The sequence below is a fragment of the Pteropus alecto genome, unplaced genomic scaffold, assembly GCF_000325575.1.
Source record: "Pteropus alecto unplaced genomic scaffold, ASM32557v1 scaffold17, whole genome shotgun sequence".
Taxonomy (NCBI): Eukaryota; Metazoa; Chordata; class Mammalia; order Chiroptera; family Pteropodidae; genus Pteropus; species Pteropus alecto.
Window position 1 is genome coordinate 4,144,777 of NW_006440645.1, and position 25,057 is coordinate 4,169,833.

The 25,057-nt window shown below is 34.3% G+C and overlaps 1 protein-coding gene across 2 annotated transcripts in view; it reads left to right on the plus strand.

The window, feature by feature from the left end:
- Positions 1-530: 530 nt before the first annotated feature.
- The window catches only part of ADAD1 (adenosine deaminase domain containing 1), a 32,565-nt gene continuing 8,038 nt past the window's right edge, over positions 531-25,057 (plus strand). Inside the window, exons 1-9 of one of the 2 annotated variants that reach the window (XM_006917750.1) lie at positions 531-704; positions 1,483-1,671; positions 4,066-4,233; positions 8,929-8,997; positions 12,767-12,892; positions 16,606-16,729; positions 18,392-18,562; positions 19,528-19,757; positions 22,662-22,899. In XM_006917750.1, coding sequence (XP_006917812.1) covers positions 533-704; positions 1,483-1,671; positions 4,066-4,233; positions 8,929-8,997; positions 12,767-12,892; positions 16,606-16,729; positions 18,392-18,562; positions 19,528-19,757; positions 22,662-22,899 — 1,487 coding nt within the window. In that variant the 5' untranslated portion in view covers positions 531-532. The remainder of the gene's footprint in view (positions 705-1,482; positions 1,672-4,065; positions 4,234-8,928; positions 8,998-12,766; positions 12,893-16,605; positions 16,730-18,391; positions 18,563-19,527; positions 19,758-22,661; positions 22,900-25,057) is intronic. The other variant, XM_006917751.1, reaches the window with a different exon arrangement.

Genomic DNA, 25,057 nt, shown 5'->3' on the forward strand with positions numbered 1-25,057 from the left:
TCTCAGGCACAGCGGCCTGAAGTGAGAGGTTGAGGCCGGGAGGAGGCAACAACGGCGTCAGCCAGCGAGCCCCGCAGCCTGCGGCCGGGCCTGAGCTGCCCGCCCGCGGGCTCGGACCGACAGGGCCGCAAAGACGACCTCGGTGGGTGGGAGTTGGGCTGGAACGCGGGCGGCCGCCAACGGGCCGCTGCGCCTCTCCTGTCACCGGGTTTTCTTTTCCCCTTCGTCCTCCTGACGGGAGAGCAGCTTTCAGGCTCCCTGGCCCCGGGCGTCCCGGGCCCTGCTGTCCCCTTCTGCAGCGCCACATAGGGGAAGGACTTACTTGGCAGAGAAGGCTCCGTGCCTTTTAAACTAGTCACAAAGCCGCCATGACGTCAGTTAAAGAGACGGAGCCTCTGTGTGTAAAGGCCATTTATGGACATGTTTTCTATTTGTTTGTTTACTTTTAGAGTATTTTTCGTTTACCTAGGGCTTTGTTTCTCATTTTCTGCCAATATTTATTTGTTTTTAAAAATGATTCGTAGGTGAGAAAATGTCTGCTAACAATGACTGGTTTCAGACCTCCCGGGTCCCTAGCTTTGCCCAGATGCTGAAAAAGAACTTGCCAGTTCAGCCATCAGCCCAGACGGTAGCTGCACCCACCGCACATTCCTCAGAAAGTTACAGCCTGTCGAATATGGCATCCAAGGTTACACAAGTGACGGGTAGGACTTCTTTTTCATTTGTAATAATGGCTCAGTTCTTCGAGACTCTGGGAGGGCCGTTACGTTCTTTTGAGCCTCTGGTTTAAATGTTTCCTGGGTATATGTTCATTTACCTGTGGCCAGGTCCCACTTGGAACTCGGATTTGACTCCTGACAGTGTCAGAAGCCTGTAGAAATTCTTCCCCTTGGCGTTCACTTATTTTTTTTTATTTTTATTTTTACCAGTCGAGGAGTGTGTATTGCCATTTTGAGGTGAGGCTGAGTTATACCTTCGGGGAAGAGATTGGAGTGAAACTGATTTGTATCCCACATAGCATTTACCATACTATTAAATATAAAGCAGGGACACAACACACTTTAAAAACTTGGTTGAATTCAGGGTAGAAAGGTAATATAAAAGCCAATGGGAAGCAAAAAACTAGGGTCTAGTCTCAGGTCTGTGTCTTACTCCATTCTAGGCTTTAGTGACATTGTGTGTAAAAATGGCTTAACCTCTGAAGACTTTGACATCATTAAAATTCTATGATTCTCTGATATTACTTAATGGTATGACCATGATCATATTTCTTTCTACAATTATCTTTTACTCCAAAAGCTATATACAGTAACAGGTTGCACTTGTCATTTGTTCCAAAATTGAGTAGTGGAAATTTGTTTATAAGGAAAAACACATATGACCAAGTCTGTCAGGATAGTCTTCCATTTAAGGGGAGGGTTTAGTGCTTTTGCTTATTTTCTATATTTTACCAAATTGACAAGTGTAAACATTTATTTTTAGGTAATTTCCCAGAACCATTGCTTTCCAAAGGTCTTTCATCTATTTCAAACCCCATCCTCCCTCCAAAAAAAATACCCAAGGAATTTATAATGAAATACAAACGTGGGGAGATAAATCCTGTGTCAGCCTTGCACCAGTTTGCACAAATGCAGAGGGTTCAGCTTGACCTTAAGGAAACAGTAACAACAGGCAAGTGCAAAGTCGTATCTGGTTTTACAATATTGGGAAATACTTTCCTATTAAAAGCAGAGCACGAGTGGTACTAAGTTTGATTATTTTCTATTTTCATGTAATGGTAGGGTTCTACAACTACTATTTTTGACAAGTATGCTTAAGAAATTTTATGTTAATATATCTTTAGCCTTTTGAGCCTCTGCAAATAACTCATGTACAAAATTTTTATAATCAGTGGATTTTAATTTTTTGTTTATGGCTACTTGAACTGAAATCAGATCAGTCTCGTAGATTACGTTCACATGTAAATACTTGTAGAGTAAACATGGTTTTTAGAGATGTTAAGTATTTGGACTATGATTATCTTATGAGAAGGATTCTGTGATGTTGATGCATAACAAAATTGTGGTCAAATTTGGCTTCTGAAATTCAAAGATCAAAGATAAAAATATCACATGATCGATAACTCATCAGCAGATTTGTCTATGGCTATTTTCTCCATTCTCTTTAAACTGCCCCCATAACCAGAAGTTTCTGTTACCACGCTGTGCCTGTGGAAGGCTACAGGAGTATAAATTGGTCAAATGCAGAAAGCACTTCTAATGTCTTCACTGTATGACCAGTGACTAGGAAGAACTTTAGGAAAGTCGAGAGGTAAGAGAATCAGTGGTCTTAAAAGGCTTTGACAGGCCGAAGATACGACTGTCAAAGAAGCTCAGTCTTTAAAAAAATATGTCTATGTATATAAACACACACACACACACACACACACACACGTCACACAACCAGTCATAATTTTGATATCTGAGATTGCAGATAGCCTCTCTCTCTCTCTCTTTCTCTAGTAGTTTGGTTTCTTTAACGTTTTCTTCCCAGTACTAACTTTTCCCGATGTGGGTCTCAAAGTTAGCATCTTTACCAAAGAAGTTAAAGTTTTTGAGATTTTAGTAAAGATTGTCATAGTAAAGTCAAGTTTCTAGTCCTTTCTTGGATGAAAAAGCAGAAAACTAACAGATGACAAAAATAGGGTATTAATGTAGAAGGGAGTTTTCCTCGGTCCTATCACTGTTCATTGGATCACTTCATGTGATCAGTACTATGGGCTGAATTTCTATGTAACTAGTTGCCTTTCATTCTCTTTAGACTGCCCTTGGAAAATGTAAACTATTGGTCACAGAGAAAAAAAAAAATGATCAGGGCAAATCTTCATTGATCTGATTGAGCAAAAGCTACTCAAAAACAACCCATTGATTGTTAATGGATTGTTAATGTTTATTTTATGTGCATAGTAGTAGTTGAATATTCCGACTTAGTAGGTTTGGTGGTGAGATCAGAGTATCAGTATTTTTAACAAGCTCTACAGGTTATTTCGATCCATACCGAAGTTTGAGAACCTGGGGTGGAAACCAGATGAAGCTTAAAGGCTCATCACCTGGAAGCTAGGTGGTCATGAAGGAAGGAATTTGAGAAACTGAGGCCATAGATGGTGGAAGGAAGCAGTTTTTCCAGATAAGGTCAGGAGTTGCTTGTAAAACCTTGATGGTACATCTTTAAAAAAAAACGAAAACAAAAACTTAGCAGCTAATGTACTTTGTGAGAAGATAAGATCATAAGAATGAGGCTTATGTAGAGTGACATTGTACTTAGCCATGAGTAATCATAGTGGAGACTTAAGTTTCCTGAAAGCCTCTTAAAGTCCAAATACCAACAAATAAAGCTCAAAAACTCTTTGGCCTGTAAATTTAAGAAATGATTTCCTTTCCGTTTTTATTGGGCAAATATGAAAACTAGTGAAAGTAATTGTGTAAATTACTAGTTGAATAGTCCTAGGAATTTTGGATGAGCGGACATCCAGTTTAATTTTTTATTTTGTTTATGTTTTGGTTTTCCTTGTGAATTCCCCTTCCTCCACCTGCTCCAAGGCTATGACGGGTGGAGTTGCTGACCGCGGCTCCCTGAGAGGTGCATAGAATTTCTTCAAATGGGTACCCTCCCTTCTGGAGCTTATGAGTGTCGGGGCACTCAGAGGGTGGCAGAAATTCAACTTTATTAGTATTGAAGTTTGAAAGAAGAGAGGTTGCCAAAGGCTCCACATTTTGCCTCATGGGTCAGTTGACAGATGTTTGTTTGCTTACCTTTGCCAGGCATTATACAAGACACTGTCACTCCATGTATGGCCCTGTTGTTGATGCTGAATCTGGAGCCAGCCTGGCAGCTTGACAGGCTCCTCAACTAGTTGAGTGGCCCACCCAGCTGTACTTTAACCTATACGGCCCCTACAAAAAACTGATAGGCCTTGATAGCTGGTTTTCCACAATTTTTGTACTGGGATGATTTCCTGTGTAACAGGTATCTTTTGCAGGATTATACTGTGAAGTCTTAAGCATTCACTCTGAGTTCTTTTTCAAGGTAATGTTATGGGACCATATTTTGCTTTTTGTGCTGTCGTGGACGGTATTCAATACAAGACAGGACTGGGACAGAATAAAAAGGAGTCTAGATCCAATGCAGCAAAATTAGCTCTTGATGAGCTTCTACAATTGGATGAACCTGAACCAAGAAATTTAGAAACATCAGGTAAATACTCTTGATTATAAAGTTTTTGTATTTTTAAGGAGGAATCACCCGAAAGATTTATGTTTAATGAAGAGTTACCTGGCAGCTACAAAGTAGAAGTAGCAGGATTTGAATAATTTCCTTCCATTGTTATTTGATTACTGATATATTTAATAGTATTTAAAATTGCTCTTATATATTTCATCCCAAAAGGGAAACATGTTGCTGAACTGTTTGATAACTCTTCAGATTGTCAGTGAGTTCGAGTCCTGAAACTTGATTATCTCTATAATTTATTGGATTCTTATTATGCACTTAACACTGTACATTTATTAGAAGTTATTAATGCAATTTTTGTGAAATTTGCCTGCGTTAAATTAAGTAATGCTAGAGTTACTTGAGCAAATAATGGCCTAAGGTAGCTTAGCAAATATGATAAGAGCATAAACTCCAGAATTAAATTGCTCAGGTTGGAATATTGACCCTTTTTTGCCTTCTAAGCCTGTTTCATTATTTGAAAAGGGACAATAATAGTAACTACCTTCTGTGTATCATTAGGATTAAATGAATAATACATGCAAAGCATTTTAGCATTGCCTTGTGAATAATATATAATCAAATAGTAGTTCTTATTAGATATTAATCAGTTTGAGGAATATGTTAACATGTTACATATACTAGCATATTAAGCAATTTTTGTCAATATTCATTTCATGTTAGGTTTATAGTTTGGTTTACCTATAAATGAACATGTCAATTTGATTTAAGCAGTGATGATAAATTCATTTTTTTTAATTCAAACTTATTTATTCAAATCACTTTCTTCAAATACTGGGGCCCTTTTTGTTTGTTTTTAGGCTATTTCAATTTTTCTTTCGTAATACTTTTCTTCAGGTTATTTTGTCATTTAAGTTTAGTTCTTATTTCAAATATTTTTATTTTACTATTTGTTAACTAAAACCATTATTTAATAATTAAAAATTATTTATTTTTGCCACATCTCATAAGTCTTGATGTGTGGTCTTATTGTTTTCAAATAGTTTGTCATATTCTGTATTTAATAAGTACTTAGGAAAGTACTTTGTTAATTTTCATGTTATTTTCTGTTCACTATTTTTCACTGTTATTAAGCTTTTAGGGCTCGGTTTGGTGATTTTGGTAAATGTCTTATACAGGCTGGGATTATAAATGTCATTTTATCCTTATTTTCTTAAAATACTTTGATTTATATTTTACATGTTATTTGATCTATAAAGAGCAATGATGTAATGATTTTACTTTGTTACAGAGTGTAGCTTTTTAATTCAATATAAAATTATTTTTCATTCTATTTTATAATATGCTGTATATATTATATATTATATATATAGTTCAGTACTGAAATATTTTTTTCCCTAATACCTATGGTGCTACTTCTAGTTATTTTTTGGTTTTGTCCAATGTCATAGACTCTCTGGTTTTTATGAGTTTCTATTTGGCATAAAATTAGATGGTATTTTGACGTAATCAGAGAATATTTTAATAGAACAGTTTAACATTTGCATTTACTATAAATGTCTGATAAGTGTTGCATTATGGGTTTTTTGTTTTGTTTTTTCCTCTTTTTGTCACATGGATGTTTTGCTGGTTTTTTTTTTTTCTTTTAACTATTTGGAAAGATAGTGACTTTAACCTAGAAACCCATCTTTCTAATATGAAGTTAGTCTTGACAATTTTGAGTCCTGATTTTATCACTTGATAATTTCGCTGTCTTTACAAACTTTCATGTTTGTCTCTCATTCATTTATTCAGTCTTTATTCCTACCCACCTACAGCTAGGTGTGACTAGTGATTTATTCAGATTTATTTTTTTATGCTTTGTCTTTCCAGAGTGTTTAACAAGTTAATGTGAAAAGCAGAACTTGTAAGAGTTGAGTATTTATTTCTTCTTTTCACTGTTAACCTTCCATTAGTTTTTCTAGTCCCGTCCTCCTTATTTATAATATAAATTTTAAAAACTCTAATTTTAATTTTTTCAAAATTCTGAACTCATCAAAATTATTTTCATATATTTTATATTTTGTACATTTTTTTTAAAGATAATCTTATTTTTTATTAATCATATAAAAACTCTTGCTCTAAGTATTTGTAAGGGCAGTGCGATTAATATTACCAAGTTATGTTTTGAATCTTTAAGTTTTTGACTCAATGATTTAAAAATCTGGCATTAAGTTTAGTTTATTTCTGTACCTCTTTTAAAAAAATTATTTTAAAAGTTTTTATTGTGGTAAAAATAACAAAATTTTACATGCATATATATAAAACATAAAACTTACCATCTTTACCATGTTAAAATGTACAGTGTAATAATGTTGAGTGTATTCACTTTGCTAGATTTCAACTTCCAGAACTCTTCATCTTGCAGAACTGAAATTCTATACCCATTAAATAATTATTCTTCATTCTCTCTTTCACTAACCCCATGGCAATTACCATCAATTTTCTGTTTCTATGAATTCGACTTCTCTAGAGTCACATGAATGGAATCACAGTTTTTGTCTTTTTGTGACGTGTGTTTCACTTAGCATAATGTCCTCAAAGATCATGCATGTTGTAGCATGTATCAGAATTTTCTTCTTTATTAAGGCTAAATAATATTTTAGTGTATATAACACATTTTGTTTATCCATTTGTCTGTTGACTTGTGTTGCTTCAGCCTTTAGCTGTTGTGAATAATGCTGCTGTGAACATGCATGTGCAGATATCTCTTTGATTTCCACTGTTCAGTCTTTGAGTTTTATACCCAGAAGTGGAATTGCTAGATCATACATTAATTTTATATTTAATTTTTTAAAGAACTGTCATATTGTTTTCCATTATGGCTGCACTGTTTTACATTCCCACTCGCAGAGGGTGGACAAGGGTTCCTATTTCTCCACATCCTCACCAACACTTACTGTTTTCTGTTGTTTTATTTTTTTATAGTAGCCATTCTAATGGGTGTGATGTGGTATTTCACTGTGGCTTTGATTTGCATTTCCCTAATGATTAGTGACTTTTAGCAGTTTTTCATGTACTTATTGGCCATTTATATATAGTCTTTAGAGAAATTTTGAAATCCAGTTCTTTGCCCATTTTGAAATTGTGTTGTTTGTTTTATTGTTGAGTTTTAGGAGTCCTCTGCATATTCCAGATATCGGTCTCATCAGATATGTAATTTGCAAATACTTTCTCTCCTCCTGTGATTTGCATTTTTTCTCTGTTAATAGTGGCCTTTAATTCACAAAATTTTTTAATTTTGATAAAGTCCAGTTTGTCTATTTTTTTCTTTGATTGCCTATGCCTTTGGTGTTAGATCCAAGAAATTATTGCCAAATCCACTGTCCTGAAGCTTTTCACCTATGTTTTCTTCTAAGAGTTTTGTAGTTTTAGCTCTTATGTTCTGGTCTTCAATCTATATCAAGTTAATTTTTATATATAGGGTTAGTTAAGGATCTGACTTTATTTTACATGTGGATAACCAGTATTTCTAGAATCATTTGTTGAAAAGACTGTCTTTTCCCCCATTGTATAGTATTGGCATCTTTGTTGATAATCATTTGTCCAGATACATGGGGATTTATCTCTAGGTTCTCTGTTCTAGTCCATTGGTCTTTATTCCATTAACATACTTTTTGATTACTATCATTTTGGATTAGATTTTGACCTCAGCAACTGTGAGTTTTCCAACTTCATTCCTCTTTTTCAAGATTACTTTGCCTATTTGGATTTGGTGTTTTAAAATGCAGACCAACTTGTACAGTCACATTTTCTTTATTTATTGATATTATTTGTGCTTGATAAATAGGATTTAATTTTTAGTTTTAATTTCACTTAGGCCCTACTCATTCGAGTAAATGGAGAAAAAAATCCATCTTTTGCTGAGTTTTTAAAGTTTTGCTTATCTAAAATCCAGAACATATATGTCTAACAATAGTCAGCACTTGCTGAAGTAATGTGAGCCCCAATGTGACATTATCTATCTTTCCTTGTTAATGTCTAGATAGTTAATCAGTTTCTTATTTAACTCAAAATTAAGTTCACTGTAGCAGTTCAGTTTTTCTTTGTCTTTATGAGTGATTTCTGAGAGATGCTGACTACTTTAGTGGAAGCTTTGCTCCTGTGGCCTCTTCATTTAAGCTTTCCTGATCTTTTCTTGTCCCTTTGGTTTAGTGTCTTGTTCTTTTCTTGTTTTTCCTGGATTCCCTAACTTTGGAACCAAATTGCAAAGTCATTTCAAAGAATGGGACTAAAGCTTTGAAAACTTTGACTATAGCATGCCCCTAGAAAACACACTGGTAAAATAGCATTAAAAACAATCATTTTTATTTCTTAAATTTTTGATAAAATATTGATTTAAAATGTTTTACATAGTATTATTGTAAATAGAAAATCGTTCCTATGCATCTAAAACAGACTTTCCTTTTAATTGCTTTTTAGAGTGTGACATCTGTTACAGAGCAAGCTCTATAGTAGCATAAGGTTAGGACACCCAGAAATATGTTTGTATAATTGGTTTCAATATAGGAAAGACATTTATCAAAACGTAGCTAATGAATATTTGACAGTCTAGAATTGGCAGAAGTATACAGAAAAAATAATCATTCTTGGATTTATATGTTATTATGCAATAGTAAGGTACCTGCTCTTTGGAACAGTGAAGTTCTGTGTTTCCTGATATTTTTGTTTTATTTACAGGTCCTCCACCTATCCCTGCAGATCCTATTGCTTCACCTGAACCAGTGTATGTTTCAAAAGTACATTATGGTAAGAAAGTCTTTTATGGTGTTCTTTTTTAGAAGAGTTACCCAATTAAAAATTATAACAACATAATTAAAATATGCATGGATATGAAAATATACATTAATATTTTATCATTCAAACCTGTCATACAAAGAAGAGAATTTCCTTCCATACTCTGCTAAAAATTACAGTAAGGAATGGAGAAGAAAGATTGAAGAAATGGCTTTTTTCCTATAAAGAGATACTTCATCAGTTGCATGTAATGGCCTTTTTGAGAATTCTTTGCCTTGGTGCATTTGTCATTAATGAAAAACCATTGGCTTTCTGGTGCTTGATGGTTGAGACATTCATGTCAAGTCTATTCACTTGTTTAAAAAGGTAGTTATTTGTCACTCAAACCCAAGAAAGCTACAACTGCAGTTCAAGTTACTCGTATGACCTGACCTAGGACCATTTACTTCTCTATGCATGTAATTTCTTCATCTATAAAACAGTCATAACAATAATTACCTTATCGTTATGGTTATTAAGAGAATTAAATGAATTCATGCATGTAAAACAGCGGTCCTCAACCTTTTTGGCCCCAGGGACCGGTGCTCCCATGAGCATCTAATGCCTGATGATCTGAGATGGAGCTGAGGCAGTGTTGCTAGCACTGAGGAGCAGCTGCAAACACAAATGATACTTCTCTCACTCACCTGCTGCTCACTTCCTGCTGGCAGCCCTGTTCCTAACAGGCCATGGCCCAGAATAGTCCTTGGCCCTGGGGTTGGGGACCCCTGATGTAAAATACTCATGTCACTGCCTATACACAGTGGTTGCTCATTAAATAGTAACTACTATTATTTTATTATAACACTTTCATTGTATTCAACATTGTATATTGTATACTTTTTCCCTTTAGTTATGAATCTCCTGAAAGGGAGGAAATTATTCTTCATTTCTCCATTGTCTACATAATAGTAACACTTCAGACTTTAAAGTTGAGATATTTGTAGAATTAAAATGGAAAAGAAAAAGTGTCTCTCTTTTCTAGGTCTGGAGATGAAGATTTAAGAACAGTTTTATGCCTACTTAAGCTTGGTTTTCTATTGTTTTCTGAATAAAGAAAGGCTTTGCACATTCGTGTGCTTGTGTGGAGTAAAAGGACCAGACTAGAGGGGAAAAAAAGCACATTCAAAAGACTTGATGAACAGAAGGGCAGTGAGGGATCAGCCCAACAACACTAATCTCTGAATTTGGGAAGCAGTGTTAGTCTTTCTGGTCAGCTGCTGCAGACGTGTTTAAACAATAGTGAGATAGAACCCCAAGTCAGTGATTGGCAAATAGTACAGATTATGGTTACCCTGAGAAAACAGATCAATCTATGAGGAACTAAAAATACATGGTTAATATGTTTAAAGAAATACAAGGGTAGAGTCAGGTTTGCTAAGGTCAAGTCAGAAGTCAACTGTCAGTCAGAGAAAGAACAAACATCATCCTTCAAGCTTAAGTGTAAACACAGGAGTTGGATGTTATCACTTTTGAGAAAAAAAGATTTGCACCCACAAAAATCTCCTGAACATCTCCTGTTGGGCCTGTTAGGGACGGTATCACTATTTCACAGCCTTTCTACTTTGCCATATTTCCAGCTGGACCATATCTTCATTAAAAATAGTGATATTTTGTCTCTGAAGATAGGATCAAGTAACTCATGATACTGAAGATCACTTGAAATTAGCAACTCAAAATCAAACTATTGTAATTGGCATTATGTGTGTCACGTTTTGTCACACCCTTCATTTACAGTAATTTGTAAGAACATTTTGTTTCCTCAATAGCTGGCACATGTAGCGAAAACAATATTGCTCTTGCTTCTTATTCCTTCACACACATGCACATAAGAAACACATTTAGTAACTAAGATTTTATATTCACAATACTGATTAATTCCTTAAACACTGAATTAAGATCAAGAGATATATCAAAATTTTATAATGTATAGTGAAAGATTCTCTTGCCAAACACATAATTCTTGTCTGTTAGAACGAATTGCAGTGTATTTTTCTGTTCTATATCATAACACAAAATAATTACTATATAGAACGTATTTAAATAAATTATAGTAGAGTACACTCATTCTATGGAACCATTAGGAAGAGTGGCACTAATGTCTACCCTTGAATGATATCCAAGACCAAGAAAATGTAAAAAGTGGGTTCTAACATGCTCCAGTTTTTATTTTTTTAATTGATATGTATTTATATTTATAGATTATTTTTCAAAATATTCATAAGAAATTGGTAATAGTGGTTGCATTTGGAGAGAAAGACTTCTGAGTGTATATCTCTTGTATTACTGTTTTAGTAAAAAAATAGTTAAAATTTAAAATAACATTAAATTGAATACTGCTCTTGTATCGTGAGTTTTTGGTGATAAGCAGAGCCAAGTTGCTGAGTACTTCTCATTTACATTTTTACTATATAGGGACCAAAAACTAATTTACACACCACATATTGATGGTTTTGACCAATTTGAGTGAAATATGTGCTAACATGGAATTATAATAATAATTTGCACCTCCACATTGTATGCTTTGTGATTATATACAATATAGCCAGTAATTCATTCTTTCCTCCCCAGAGCTTCATTTTGTGATTACCTTTGTGACTGTTTTTCTCATTTATTTTCATAATGTGACCCATTTTTGCCAAGAAGAGAGCATTAACAATATTAACAAAGAAAAATTTAAGTTTAATATAAATAAAATTTAAGTTAAATATAAAGAAAAACATGTAAATGGTCTAACTAAAACAAGTTGTATTTAGTAAGCAGAATATTAGCTGAGACTGCTAACATTGAATTTTTATTATTTGTGCATCTTTTTAATGTAATGATTATTAAGCAGGTAAAAAAATTTTCTATGAAAATTATGATTAATTATACATTTCATATATATGCGATGCATGAGAGCAAAATTGTTTCATCACTTTTTTTGCTCTGAAAATATTAAATGGACTATGAACCACTTGGTAGACTATGTAGCAGCCATCATGAAACATCGGGAACTCTCAGTGGTTTGCAGCTAAACTTCCTGAAGCATAAGATTAAGTGATTCTGCAACCTCTTGTTCTCTGGGACAGTGGTTCTTTGCTAGGGATACACAGGCATGTGCATGCAAAGCAACAGATGACCAGGGCCCTGCCCCAGAATTTAAAACTCATATTTAAAAAAAAAAAATCACTGGGTGACTTTTGATGCACATTCTTTGTTATATACTGTTCTATGGTAATCCTAGTAACTTAAAACTGTCTTTATCCCCTTTCAAAGCTTAGAACGTTTTTAGTAGGGACTTGGAACTTTATCAAGAATCTAAGTGCTTAATGCTTTGTAGTGGTTCTCAGTGGGGCAAATGCTAAGGAGTGGATTTTGTTGACTGTCACAGGGATCGTGGAAGACTGTTGGCATTCAGTGAGATGTCAGTTGTCTGACAGTGTGGGATAGTCCCATACAACAAAGAATGGTCTTGTGTCCTGTATGACTTTTGAATATTTCATCAAATATAAATCAGTAATTTTCTAATATGTAATTTTTTTTTACATTTTTTATAGGAAGTTATCTTAAAAGCTCAATAACTTATGTTCCTTTAGAATTGAGTACTTTAAAATTTCAGTCATGACATAGATTACAAACTTGCTCACATATCTTTATAAATTATTAACATTCAATTATGAGATTATAATAGGAATAATGGAGGCCTCTGGGAGCAAGTACAATGCTGTCTAAGTTCATATTGCGTTTGTTTTTTTTCTAGAAGGGAGACACATGCAGTATGCAAAAATTTCGCAGATTGTTAAAGAAACATTTAATCAACTAATTTCTAGACATTTGGAATATCTGAAATGTAGCAATTCATTGGCTGCTTTTATAATTGAAAGAGGTAAGTCCAAATATTTGGGGTATGTTAGTTTATAGAAAAACTATTAAATATCTTAATAATCTGAGCTGTACTAGTGTAGTATTTTAATTATCTTTACACCTGTTAATACTGTTGTTTTATCGATTGTAGTAGCCTTTTCTAGTAGGTGTGGGTCATTAAACACAAAGTTTCTCAAAGGTAGAGATCAGGTATACCAACCAGAAACCAGTAGAGAACTATAGAATGGTAAATTGCCTAACATTTTAAATAACTTTTGGAACCAGTATCAACCTCAGATCTAATCCCCATTATAAGAAACATTGAGAAGGGCTCTATAAAAATTAACATCTCCTTCATTTTCAAGTAAGAAAAGATTAAAATGTGAAAAAATCACGAATCTGTGGTTTTTCTTGTGGACATTATGATGTGATTCCAACTACATCTTCTGTTTTTCCTTAATGTTCTATATTGATCACTAATTACAAATATTTGAATTGTATATTTATCTCTGAATAAGATATTAAAGATGATATAAAAGCAATGTGAGATTTGGTTTCTATTCTTAAAGAGTTTTTATGACCTAGGTGGGAAGAGAAGATATATATACTGTTGAAAGTCTAAGATGATAAAAGTCAAAAATTGTTTTCTGTAATCTAGAAATGCATGAGAATTCATAGATAGGAGAAAACCAATAAAGTTAAAATCTTTAGGAACCAGTGAGACTTATGGTGCAACTTTAAGGACTAATAAGGTTTGGATAAATAAAGGAAAGGAAGACATTCTTGGAGAGAGAAAGACATGAGGAAAAAGAGTAGCACTGAGAAAACTGTTAATGGGAGAATGAGAGAGAACTTTGCTAGTGCAGAAGAGCATACATGCAGTAAGAATACAAGACATAGTTAGGTCGATGAGATGTCACCAGATTGTAGAGTGGCTTAAAAGCCCATCAAAAGTTGGATTTAATGAGGTCGCTAATAAGCAGTGAAAGGTTCTTGAACAAGGGACGATAATGTACTAAAGTTATTGAGGGCTCTAGTGTCAGGCCCAGCCGACTTTGCTACTTAGATGCCTTTGAGCAAGTTACAACAGTTTGTTTCAATTTTCTTCTCCGTTTCAATTTTCTCATGTATTAAAGATAGAAATAGTAACCTCTACTTCATGAAGTTGTTAGGGTTAGATACGATAATCTAAAAGAATTTCGCAGTACTTGGCACTTAGTTAAAGTTTAATAAATTTGTGATGATTAAGATAACGTTTAAGAAATAATGGACAACACAGTTTTTAAAAAATATTACAAGGATTGAATCTGCGTTAGGGAATCACAGCTAAGATGGTTGTGATGGAGTACCTATGTTAGAGTTGAGATAGACATGAACAAGAAAAAATTTTTTATAAAATAACATCATTTCAAGGTTACATAGGAGAATGGTATTTCCATACAAACAGGAAATCTGGATGCTGATGTGAAATTGTGTCAAGAAGGGCATGGGTGAGAAGAATAAATCTGGTTTTAGACACATGATTGTGAATGGAGTGGGGAAAGCCTGAGCAAAATCAAGTACACATTTCTGGAATACTCCCACAATCAGTATGTATTTAAAATGTATTGTTAGAAACCTCACATTGGTATTCTTCACTCTCAGCCAGCCTGTCAGCAGTAGGACTGCTCACACATTCTCTGTGATGGCTGTTTCATGCTTTTCCTTTGTTCTCAAATGCCCCACAACCTCTCTTCCATCCTTGCCGTTAGGTAGGCCTTGCCTCATAATTATTAATTAGGTCTGTAAGAAGCTATCAGATCCAAGCTTCCTTCTGACCCTGCCACCCAGTCTGTGTCCTCTTCCACTCATGCCCATTGTCTCTACTGTTAAAGTGGAGGAAGGCTCGCTCCTCTTCAAGACCAGACCCTTCACTCAAATTCTGGTACCACTTCCTCTCACATCTCAGTGATTCCCTTCTTTCTGTTATCCCCTCTTTTTCTTGCATTATCAAACTTAAGTATCTCCATGCAACATTGTAGGTCAAGTTGCAAAGCTGAGAAAGAAGCTGAATTCTTGGCTATGCTATTACCCTTTATAAGTCAGAACTTATATCACCATTCCAGAACTTAACAGCGACACTGTATAATTCCCCTTTACCACCACTCCCCCTCTCCCTTACTGAAGCAGGTACACTAGAGATAACGGAACTTTATTTTCCCATTTAATCCTACCCCTCTAGCTTTCTCTATCTCAGTAAGTGATATTCACCCAGTTGCTCAGACTAAAAATCTAAGTAATTCATTATTTATCCCTTTCCCTAACATCTGGCAATTTACGTCTAAGTCCTTTTGATGATATCCCCAAACTATCTCAGATTTGATCATTCTTTTTCATTTAACCTCCATCATTTGAGACGTAAGTTATTGTCTCTTATCTGGATTACTATAACAGGCCCCCTAATTCAGCTTCTTGGACCCTGCATACTACCTTCTCATAGAAGAGTGATCTTAACATGTAACCCAATATGCTTTTTGCTCCCTGACCTTCAGTAGCTTTGCCAGAGCTCTTGGATAAAATCCACAACCCCCTCAGCATTGTTTATGATGCCTCTTTCTTTGACCTCATCTTATACCATTTCCTTCATCCCACTTTACTGAAGCAGCTACACTGGTCTCTCTTAGACCAGGGTCTGCACAAACTGTTCCTTTTGATTAAAATGCCCTTTATCTCACTCCTTATGCCTCTTTCTTCTCATCCTGAAAGTTAAATTTCAGTTTCGTAGAGAGGGACTCTGCAGCTGATCTGCGTGAGGTGACTCCCCCTCTGCCCCCAATTCATTTCATTAGTCTTATATTTGTTTCTTTCAAGGCCATTGTCACAATTTGTGATTTGTTTAGTCTTTTTTCTCTTTCTCCTATTAAAAGCTTCACGAGGGCACGTCTCACTGAACATTTTACTCCTAGCATCTGCTTCAGTGTCTGGTACGTGATAGGACTGCAGCAATTTTTGTTGAATTAATGAAGGTACTTTAGGTAGTTGCAAATGTGAAACTGAACTTTGTTTGAAAGACTTAGGACTAGAGATTTTCCGAAATCATTGACACCGAAGTAAAAGATAGAATGAGAAAAAAGAACAATGAGCTAGTGACAAGGCTGTAGAAAGAGCCCATGGTTAGGATCTGAAAGGAGAAAAGAATTGCATGTCTTCTGAGCATTGTTTCAAGGAAATCGCAAATGGGATATAGCAATAAGTAAGTGGAGCGAAACTACTGGAGAAAGCATTAGGTGCTTGTTTCTTCAAAAAGGTTCAGTAGAACAGAGAAAGAAATTATTATTTGGTTTGGAGAAAGTTTAGAATAAGAAAAAATTAGAGGCATTATATATTGATAATTTGTTTAATACAGAACTAGAATGGCAAATGAAGGCTCTTAGCAGCCAAATAAATCAAAATGCAAAAGACTTAGATGCATATTTGAAAACCAAGGGTATCTGGTGATTCTGTTGCTTATAAAAATTTAGATGAAGTATCACAATATGAAACAGCTGCCTTTTTAATTGAGATATTATTGAAGTATATAAATATTTTTGCTTCTTAAAAGACTCAAACTTTTATTTGATGAAATTGTGGAATTTTGTTTTCATCTTTTTGGTCAATATATTTTACTAACTTTAAAATGGTAAGTTAGAGATAGCAGTTGAACACAGGGAAGAAGGAGGTCAAAATAACCTGCTGCTGTTAACTGATTTCCTTCAGCTGGACGGCACGAAGTTGTAGCTATCGGCACAGGTGAATACAATTACAGCCAGTGCATTAAGCCGAATGGAAGAGTGTTGCACGACACGCATGCTGTTGTTACAGCAAGAAGGTCTCTCCTTAGGTAAAGTCACAAATGTGTTTAATGCCATCAAATATATGTGCTTGTATTTACAAATGCGCTTTTATTGATTTTTGAGCTAAGGCTGTGTCAGTCTCTTACTTTTTTAAGCAATCTATTATTTCCATGTCACTTTTGGAAAACTTATCATAGTAATTTCAATGAGTGGTCTGGATTTTAGTGACTTCATTATCAAGATCTTATGAATCCAGTTTTAAGAGTCCTACAACCCTTTTTTTTTTTTTTTTAAGATAAAAATACCATCTTTATTACTGAATAAAGTAAATGGAGGGTATAGCTTTAGGTCTGGACCAAGTAGGCTTGGTAATATTTTACCCCTGAATTAGCTATACTTATCCAAAAACTGATGGGTTTCTATTCGTGAAGTCTGTGCAGAGTTTACCATGTAACAGTGTAGGTAAGGTAATGTCTATGCTGGCAGATCTCAAAGAGAAAGAAAGGGGCTGAGGTGAGCATGCCTAGTTTCTTTTCCAAACTCATCTGTCCCTCTGCTCCTCACAAGGGGCTCGAATAGCAGGTTAAGGAAGAGAAGCTGGGAAGTCCCTTCCCATGAGAACGTGAGAAAATAAGTTCTGCCTCCTGCAGTGCCCGCCCGCTTTTGGTTCTCTGACCCCACTGAACATACTCTTATAAAAATATTTTCGTGGAAGTTTTTACATACTCAAAAGTGAGACTAGGATGATGAATGTTATCATTCAGTTGTCAGCAGTCTGATAGCAATACCTGGTTATCAGCAATCTAGTTATCAGCATTCTGTTCTTATTTAATCTGTGCATCCTTCCTTTTTCATGGTGTTTGCTAGAGTATTTTAAAACAAATTTAGAATACTACTTTATCTGAAAAACTTAAGTATGTATCTCTAATAATAAGGAAATAACCTTATAATATTAACAGTAAAGTTTTGGGAGAAGTCCATGAAGGTAATGGAATTTATTGTCCTCCCAACCCCCTTGGTGCTTATTAAATTATTTGACCTCTGTAAAGAGACCTCTTTGGGGTTTATTTCTTCCCATGCTTGGCACTGTTATATACTGGTGCTTCATTTTTTACTATGTACATTTTTCTGATGATTGGATTTAAATCATGTTTTTTAATAAGCAAAATAGTATTTTTCCCTGATTAGTAATGTTTTTCAAGAGATCTGCTTTAGTTCTTAATAAAGCTTACGATCTTCACTGTATTATTTCTGTGCTCCTGTGTTTTTGTCTTTAAAACAACTAAGGAACAGGAACAACTGTTGTTTGTTTTAGCAGGAAAGGGGAAATAGAGAAGTAAGGCAGAAACTCGACACTTCCTTTAGGAGGCTGGGAGTAGGACTGTCTGAGAAAGAAGGGAGGAATCCGTAGGGACGTGGTGCGTCTTTGCAGGATGTGATAGTCGAGGACTCCACTGTGCAATGAGAGTGGAGTGGTCGTCAGGACATGGTGCTGTAAGGCAGGTCCAGGGCAGACTGGGCTCACCTAAGACTTCTTAAGGGACTTAATTCTTCGTTACATAAGGTTGAGATTATTTTAGTAGTTCTTATCAATATCAGAACTTTTGACAGGAATATCATTCATGATACACAGAAATGTGATGCTTATTAAGAGACACCATTTTTAGATTTTATGACTTTATGATAAAGTTACAACCCTTTTATTTTAGGTACTTTTATAGACAACTCCTACTCTTCTACAGCAAAAATCCTGCTATGATGGAAAAATCAATATTCTGTACAGAACCAGCTTCTAATTTACTCACTCTCAAACAGAATATCAACATTTACCTCTATATGAACCAGTTGCCTAAGGGATCAGCCCAGATTAAGTCACAATTGTAAGTATTATGGAAGTTGTTTTTAGAAGCAGCTGGGTGGCTGCGTCAGGTGCTCCGTATCCCTTCAGCAAGCAAATTTATCTCTATCCAGAGTCTGCCTCCAACCCTGCTATGTTATTTGTAGACTGCAAGAGGCCACAGATACTTTCTCCCTCCCCTCCCCTCGGTCTGATCTGTGACTACTACTTACACATTCCACGTACTTCAGCATTTACTTTTCTATGCTTTTGAAAATCTCCTTTCCGGTTTTAAGACTGCATACACTTTAGGAAAAATATGGATTCAGGCACTCCTCACATATTCATACAGGAGTTAAGGAATGCAGTTTGTTTTTCTGGTCAACGCGTGGCCAAAACTTCATTATCTGATGAATGGGTAGCCTCATTCAGCATGAAATTTAAACGATTCAGACCAGCACAAAGAGTAAAGTAAAATTCACTTCAAGTCTAATCATCTGGAGATAACAGTGGTCAATATTTTGTTAAAAATCCTTTCAGTAACACCTTTGGAAAAGAGGTGAGCATTCCTCGAGAGACATGTCAAGAAAGATAGTTTTAGATTTTATTGTTTTAACATTTTATCAGATGAATCTTGAATACAATTCGTCAGTTTTCTTTTTCCATTCCTTCATTTTGTAGTTTTAAAAGATTTTCATGCAGAGAAAAGAAATAACTCACAAGCTATGGTAGGGACAAAAATTAGGTTTTCATTTGCGTTTAAGAGACGGTAAGAATGGCAGTACTATGGAATTTATCTTTGTCAGAAGCTATAAAGGTGGTTACTTTCTGTTGAATATTAATATTGTGGAACCAAGTCACTCCATTCCTACCTTGCTTTGGGTTTGCATCTGTTTCTGTTACTGGAATTAAATGTAAATTAAACATGTTTGAGAACAGTTCGGTACATGTAGATTTTACCTTGTCAACTTTGCTTTTTTTAAAAGAAAACTTCTATTCTTTTTCTAGGCGCCTTAATCCCCATTCTATATCTGCATTTGAAGCCAATGAAGAACTGAGTCTTCACGTGGCTGTTGAAGGCAAAATTTATCTGACTGTCTACTGTCCTGCAGATGTTGTTAATAGAGTAAGCAGTATGTCCTCAAGTGACAAATTGACAAAATGGGAAGTGCTTGGTGTACAGGGAGCATTGCTGAGTCACTTTATACAGCCAGTTTATATCAGCAACATACTTGTTGGTGAGTGGAATTCCAGTACCTACTGGCTTTTTCACAAGTAAATAACTGTATTTATCAGTATAAAATTAGGTTTTACATACACAACACCTTAAGATAAAAAACCAGATCTACTGTTTTGTTGAACTTTTCATTTCATGGTAACTTGTAATCACCCTTAGTACAATATGATGTTTGTCATCTTATCAGGAGGCCAAGAATCAATATTTTAAGTATTGATTAAAATATTGAACTTATAATTTAGTTTGCACAATTTTCAATTTTTCCTCTTTCTTTTGGAAGATGTTTCCTTGAACTTCTCAAATAAAATAGCTTATATTGTTATCCTTGAAATAAGAAAGATATTAAATGCCCTTTTTGGTTTTTTCCTATTCTTATGCCTTTTTCATGCATTTGTTTATGATCTTGATTCTTCTGAGTAGGAGGTAACTAGAACACAACATAAATTAGTAAATTACTTCTTTCTTTGGTGAGGGATATTACAGAATGCTGTATATATCATTATTTAAATTAAATTTAATGGGGTGACATTGGTTAATAAAATTATATAGGTTTCAAGTGTACAATTTTATAATATATTATCTGTATATTTGAATGGTTTTCCAGACATTATATCGTTGACAATTTGGGGGCTTGTTTCTATAGTTTTCATAAAGCCCTGGGTATTTCAAAGTGTTAGTCACTCAAGAAACAATTTAAATACCACAAGTATTTGGTTCTTTGTTTTCTGTTAATTTTTGTTAATGATAACATGTGCAGGCTTTAGATCTTCAGGTAATATCTTTGTTTTTAGGTAATGCTATTTCTGGTTTTTTTTTGTTTTTTTTTTTGTTTTTTTTTTTTTTTGGTCTATATATTTTATACCCATTTCCTTAGGAATTGTAGGTAATTTTTTTTTTTCAGTTGTGTATATATAGAGAATGCTATGTTTTCTTGCCATTTTTGTTTGGCATGGCTTTAATAAATGGTAAATAGGAAAATGGTTGTTGTGTAATTTTCTAAAATTAAGCTTATTTTCTTTGTATAAGAAATACATGCTTCACAATTCAGTAGTTTCAAAGGATATTCAGTGAGAAAAGTTCCTGCCGTCCTCATGCCCAGGAACCCATTTTACTTTCACGGTATCCATCGTTACTGCGTAATTGCTGGGTTTTTTTTCCAAATATAGTTTATGCTTCTAGAAGTACGTGCATACTTGTTTTTTATTTTACACAGATGGGATCATACAATTTATACTCTTCTGCATCTTTTTCCATTTAACAATGTGCCTTGGAAAATTATACCTTAGATATAGTTAATAATTTAAGATACATATATAGGAAATTGTAAAATTTCTAATAAAACATTAATATGCTCAATTTTTTTCTATTAAATTAGCTTTTATAGCACCCCTCTAAAACATCTAGGTGAAACAATTTGATGTTTAAGGAGTCTTACACTGAGTTTGACTTGTAAGGTTTTTTTCCTTTTTCTAAATGTGTCTTGCTATTTTAGGCAAGACCTGTGTCAACATCTTAATTACAGTATGCCTTAGTTTTGGATGCTACAAAAAAATACCATTCATTAGGTGGCTTAAACAACAAATATTTATTTCTCACAGTTCTGAAGGATAGAAGTCTAAGATCAAAGGGCTGGCAGGTCCAGTGTGTGGTGGGGGCCTACTTACTGGTTCATAGATGGCTGTCTTCTTACTGTGTCCTCATGTGGTGAAAGGGGTGAGGATCTCACAAGGGTACCAGTCGCATTCGTGAGGGCCCCACCTTCATGACCTAAGCACCTCACAGAGGCCCCACCTCCAAGTAACATCACGTTGGGGATTAGGTTTTAGTATATGAATTTTGTGGGGACATATTTAGTCTGTAGGACAGTGCGTAATAAATACATAACATTTTTTTAAATCTATATCTTCTGTTCATTATAAATACAATGACTATTCCCCAGATCTTATTTCTTCCCAACTTTTTTCTGTGCCCAAGTATATCTTTAACTTAACTAGCCTTCATTCGTTAGTATCTTTTGTTAGTATCAAAGAAGTGCTTAAAAAGTGTCAGAAGCAACTCATGTTCTTTTAACATCAGTTTCTAGTTCCCAAATAGTCATAATGAGTGTGAGTCAGGTAGCTATCTCAACAATTCCAATGACGTGGGCACAAAACTTTGTGAAATATGTCTAGTGGCATATTAAGAATCTTTTGTTGTGAGAACCTCTGACCCTCTAGAACCTCTGACCCTCTAAGGCAGAAAGAGATCTGCTTTATGATAACTAATTTTTAAGTGGGAATGACTCTTCCTTAACTTCTATCCTAAGTTTGATGCAGCCCATTATTTTACATTAATAACACTAAGTCTTTTTGAGGTCTCTTTAACAGTTATTTTAACTGAGAACTCTATGTTTTTGGTATTGCCCACAATTTTAACCAGAAATAGTTATTCTATAAAACACTTTGTGTTGTGAAACTAGAACATTGTGGTACTAGAACAGTTGTAACTTGTGGCCCTTAGATGTGGAAAAATAACTTTCACCAAGCTTTTCCCAGCCATATTTATCTGCTATACTATGTGCTGATTTTATTCTGTAATCTGAGAAATTAAGACAGAATGAGCCAGTTCTCCAACAGAACTCTGTTAAAAAGTACCATGCTTTTTCCGTGTCAGCTCTGGCTCTTTGCTTTTATTCCCTGGAGTATTAATTCATTATTTTCTGTAGAAGACTCTTTTTTGACTAAAAATTCTGTCGTTATATTGTCCTGGTTCTGCTGAATACAGAAGAAGCTGCTAAGAGAATAAAAGTAGGAAAGGAAAGGTTGCAAGATAAGGGTAAAGAAATGGATGTCAGACTCTCTCCAGTTATTTTTTTGGTATGGTCTTTGATGTCAATATGGTGTTTGTTCTGTTTTTTGCTTTCTAGGTGATGGGAATTGCAGTGATACTAGAGGCTTAGAAATTGCTATCAAACAACGTGTTGATGATGCACTCACTTCAAAACTTCCGATGTTTTATTTGGTCAACCGACCTCAGATTAGTTTAGTACCCTCTGCGTATCTACTTCAGACAGACTTGGAATATAGATCCTTGAGTCTGAATTGGGCACAAGGGGACATTTCTTTGGAGATTGTGGATGGCCTCAGTGGGAAGATCACTGAAAGGTTAGCATAACTATTTTATTTTTAAATCACATATTGCTTAAGTTAAAGAATACATTTAATACAATTTTTTATTCTAACGTTTTGATAAAAATTTTAAAATTATGAAAAACAGTAATAATAGTTATCATTAATTGGGTATGACTATGTTGCAGGTATTGTACTAATTAAAAAAAATTTTTTCTGATGAGAAATTACATAGCGAGTAATGGAACCAGCATTCAAATTCAGTTTGTAGACCTGAGTTTCTCCAGGTATTGTGTCCTGACCATTAGCATTAGAATCATATAATGTACTTGCTTTAAAAATTCAAATTCTCCTACTGAATCTAAATTTATGACTTGAAGGCTCAGGAGTCTGTATTTTTCACAAGCTCTTCCAAATATTACACATGTAGTTAAGTGTGAGAACTATCGTATACTGCCTTCTTAGAAGGACCCTGTACGTTAAGTGGCATTATGTTCTTTTATAGCTAAAAAATAAATAAATAAAACCTGAGATTCAAGCTAGGTTAAATATCTTGCTTAAAGTCAACTAGCAGTAAGGGACACAGCTGGGATTTCGATGCAGACATTTTATTTCCAAAGCCTTTGTCCTTAACCATGATCACTATGCCTTTTAGACAAGTTCTTTGTGATATTCTTGCCACTGATTATCAGGTAAAACTTAAATCTTTCTTTTAGTGTGAACATACATTTATAATGAGATAATGAATAATGTTAAAAGTTTAAATGTCTACATTTGCTTTCTGTGTGAAAGACAGATTTAAATTATGACCACATACAAATGTGTTTTGGTACAAACTCAGTCAAGCATACTACTGATTGTTTTAGCTAGAGTGAATTACGTTCTTTATGCTTTGAATCAGCATAAAGCAGTATATCACTGCTAATAAACTACATACATACAAACAAAATAGGTTTTCTATAAAACATTAAAAACTTGTTTGCTGAAAACATAAAATTGTAGCATAACAAAGATGAAATTAATAATGTATAACAAGTTTAACTCATTTATTATGGTTAAATTCTTGCTAGGTGATTACAAACACAAAGAAAGCAGACGTGATCTAAATATTAGACAAAGTATAATTCAATCCCAAAGCGTTACATAAGGCAAAGGACACTTTAGCAATATAAATTCACAAGGAAGACAGAACAATCATGAATATCTATGAAGTAAATAGCATAATATCAACATATATAAAGCAGAAATTATGGAAGAGAAGAGGAAAAGTAGAAACTCATTACTACTTGAGACAGTAATTTAACCTCTTTCCATTCACAGTAGATCAAGTAGATAAAACAATAGGCAAGGATATAGCACTTTTAAATAACATGGTAGATTTTAAAATATCTGCACCGTAAAAATATAAAATACACTTACTTTTACGAACCTACAGAAAACTGACAAAAATTGCCATATGTTAGACCGCAAAGAAAATCTCGCATTCTAAAAAGTAGAAGCAATATAGATAATATTATCTGATTGTGATGTAATAAAACTATAAAAGACAAAATCACAATACTAGAAACTTCTGTCACTGAGAAAAGTTCTCTTTTGCCTCAAAGAGAAAATATAAAATGAAACTGAAGAATAACGAGAAAACGAATATTAAAAGCATTACATATCAGAAATTGTAAGATATACAGCTAAAGCAAAGCTGAATGGAAAAGCCAGTACTTTAAATGCCGATGTAAACAAATAGTGGAAATAAGTAGAATGAAATTAATAAAACTAGAATTGTAAATTAGAGTTAGAGAATGGAAAAAGTTAGAAAGAATCATAAAAAGATGATTTTGTGAAAAATATCATCCATTAATCTCATATAAAAATGAGAGTAATTACTCAGAAACAGAGAAAATTAAAAGAATCATAAGAAACTTTTTTGTTCAGCCATGTAAATAGTATTTGAAAACATGGATTGAAATATATAAATTTCTAGGAAAAAAAACATTTTTAAACTGGTATAGAGAAGGAAAAAAATCTAAACAGGCTATTTTCATGAGAAAGTTATCAAAAAGGTACCCTAACTCCTTCTCAAAGAAAACGTCATTCCAAGGTGGTTCAGAGGAATTTTATAAACCTTTAAGTAACAGAAATTTCCAATGCTATCTTAAAAGATGGAAAACATTCCAATGCTCTTATGAAACAAGTCAGT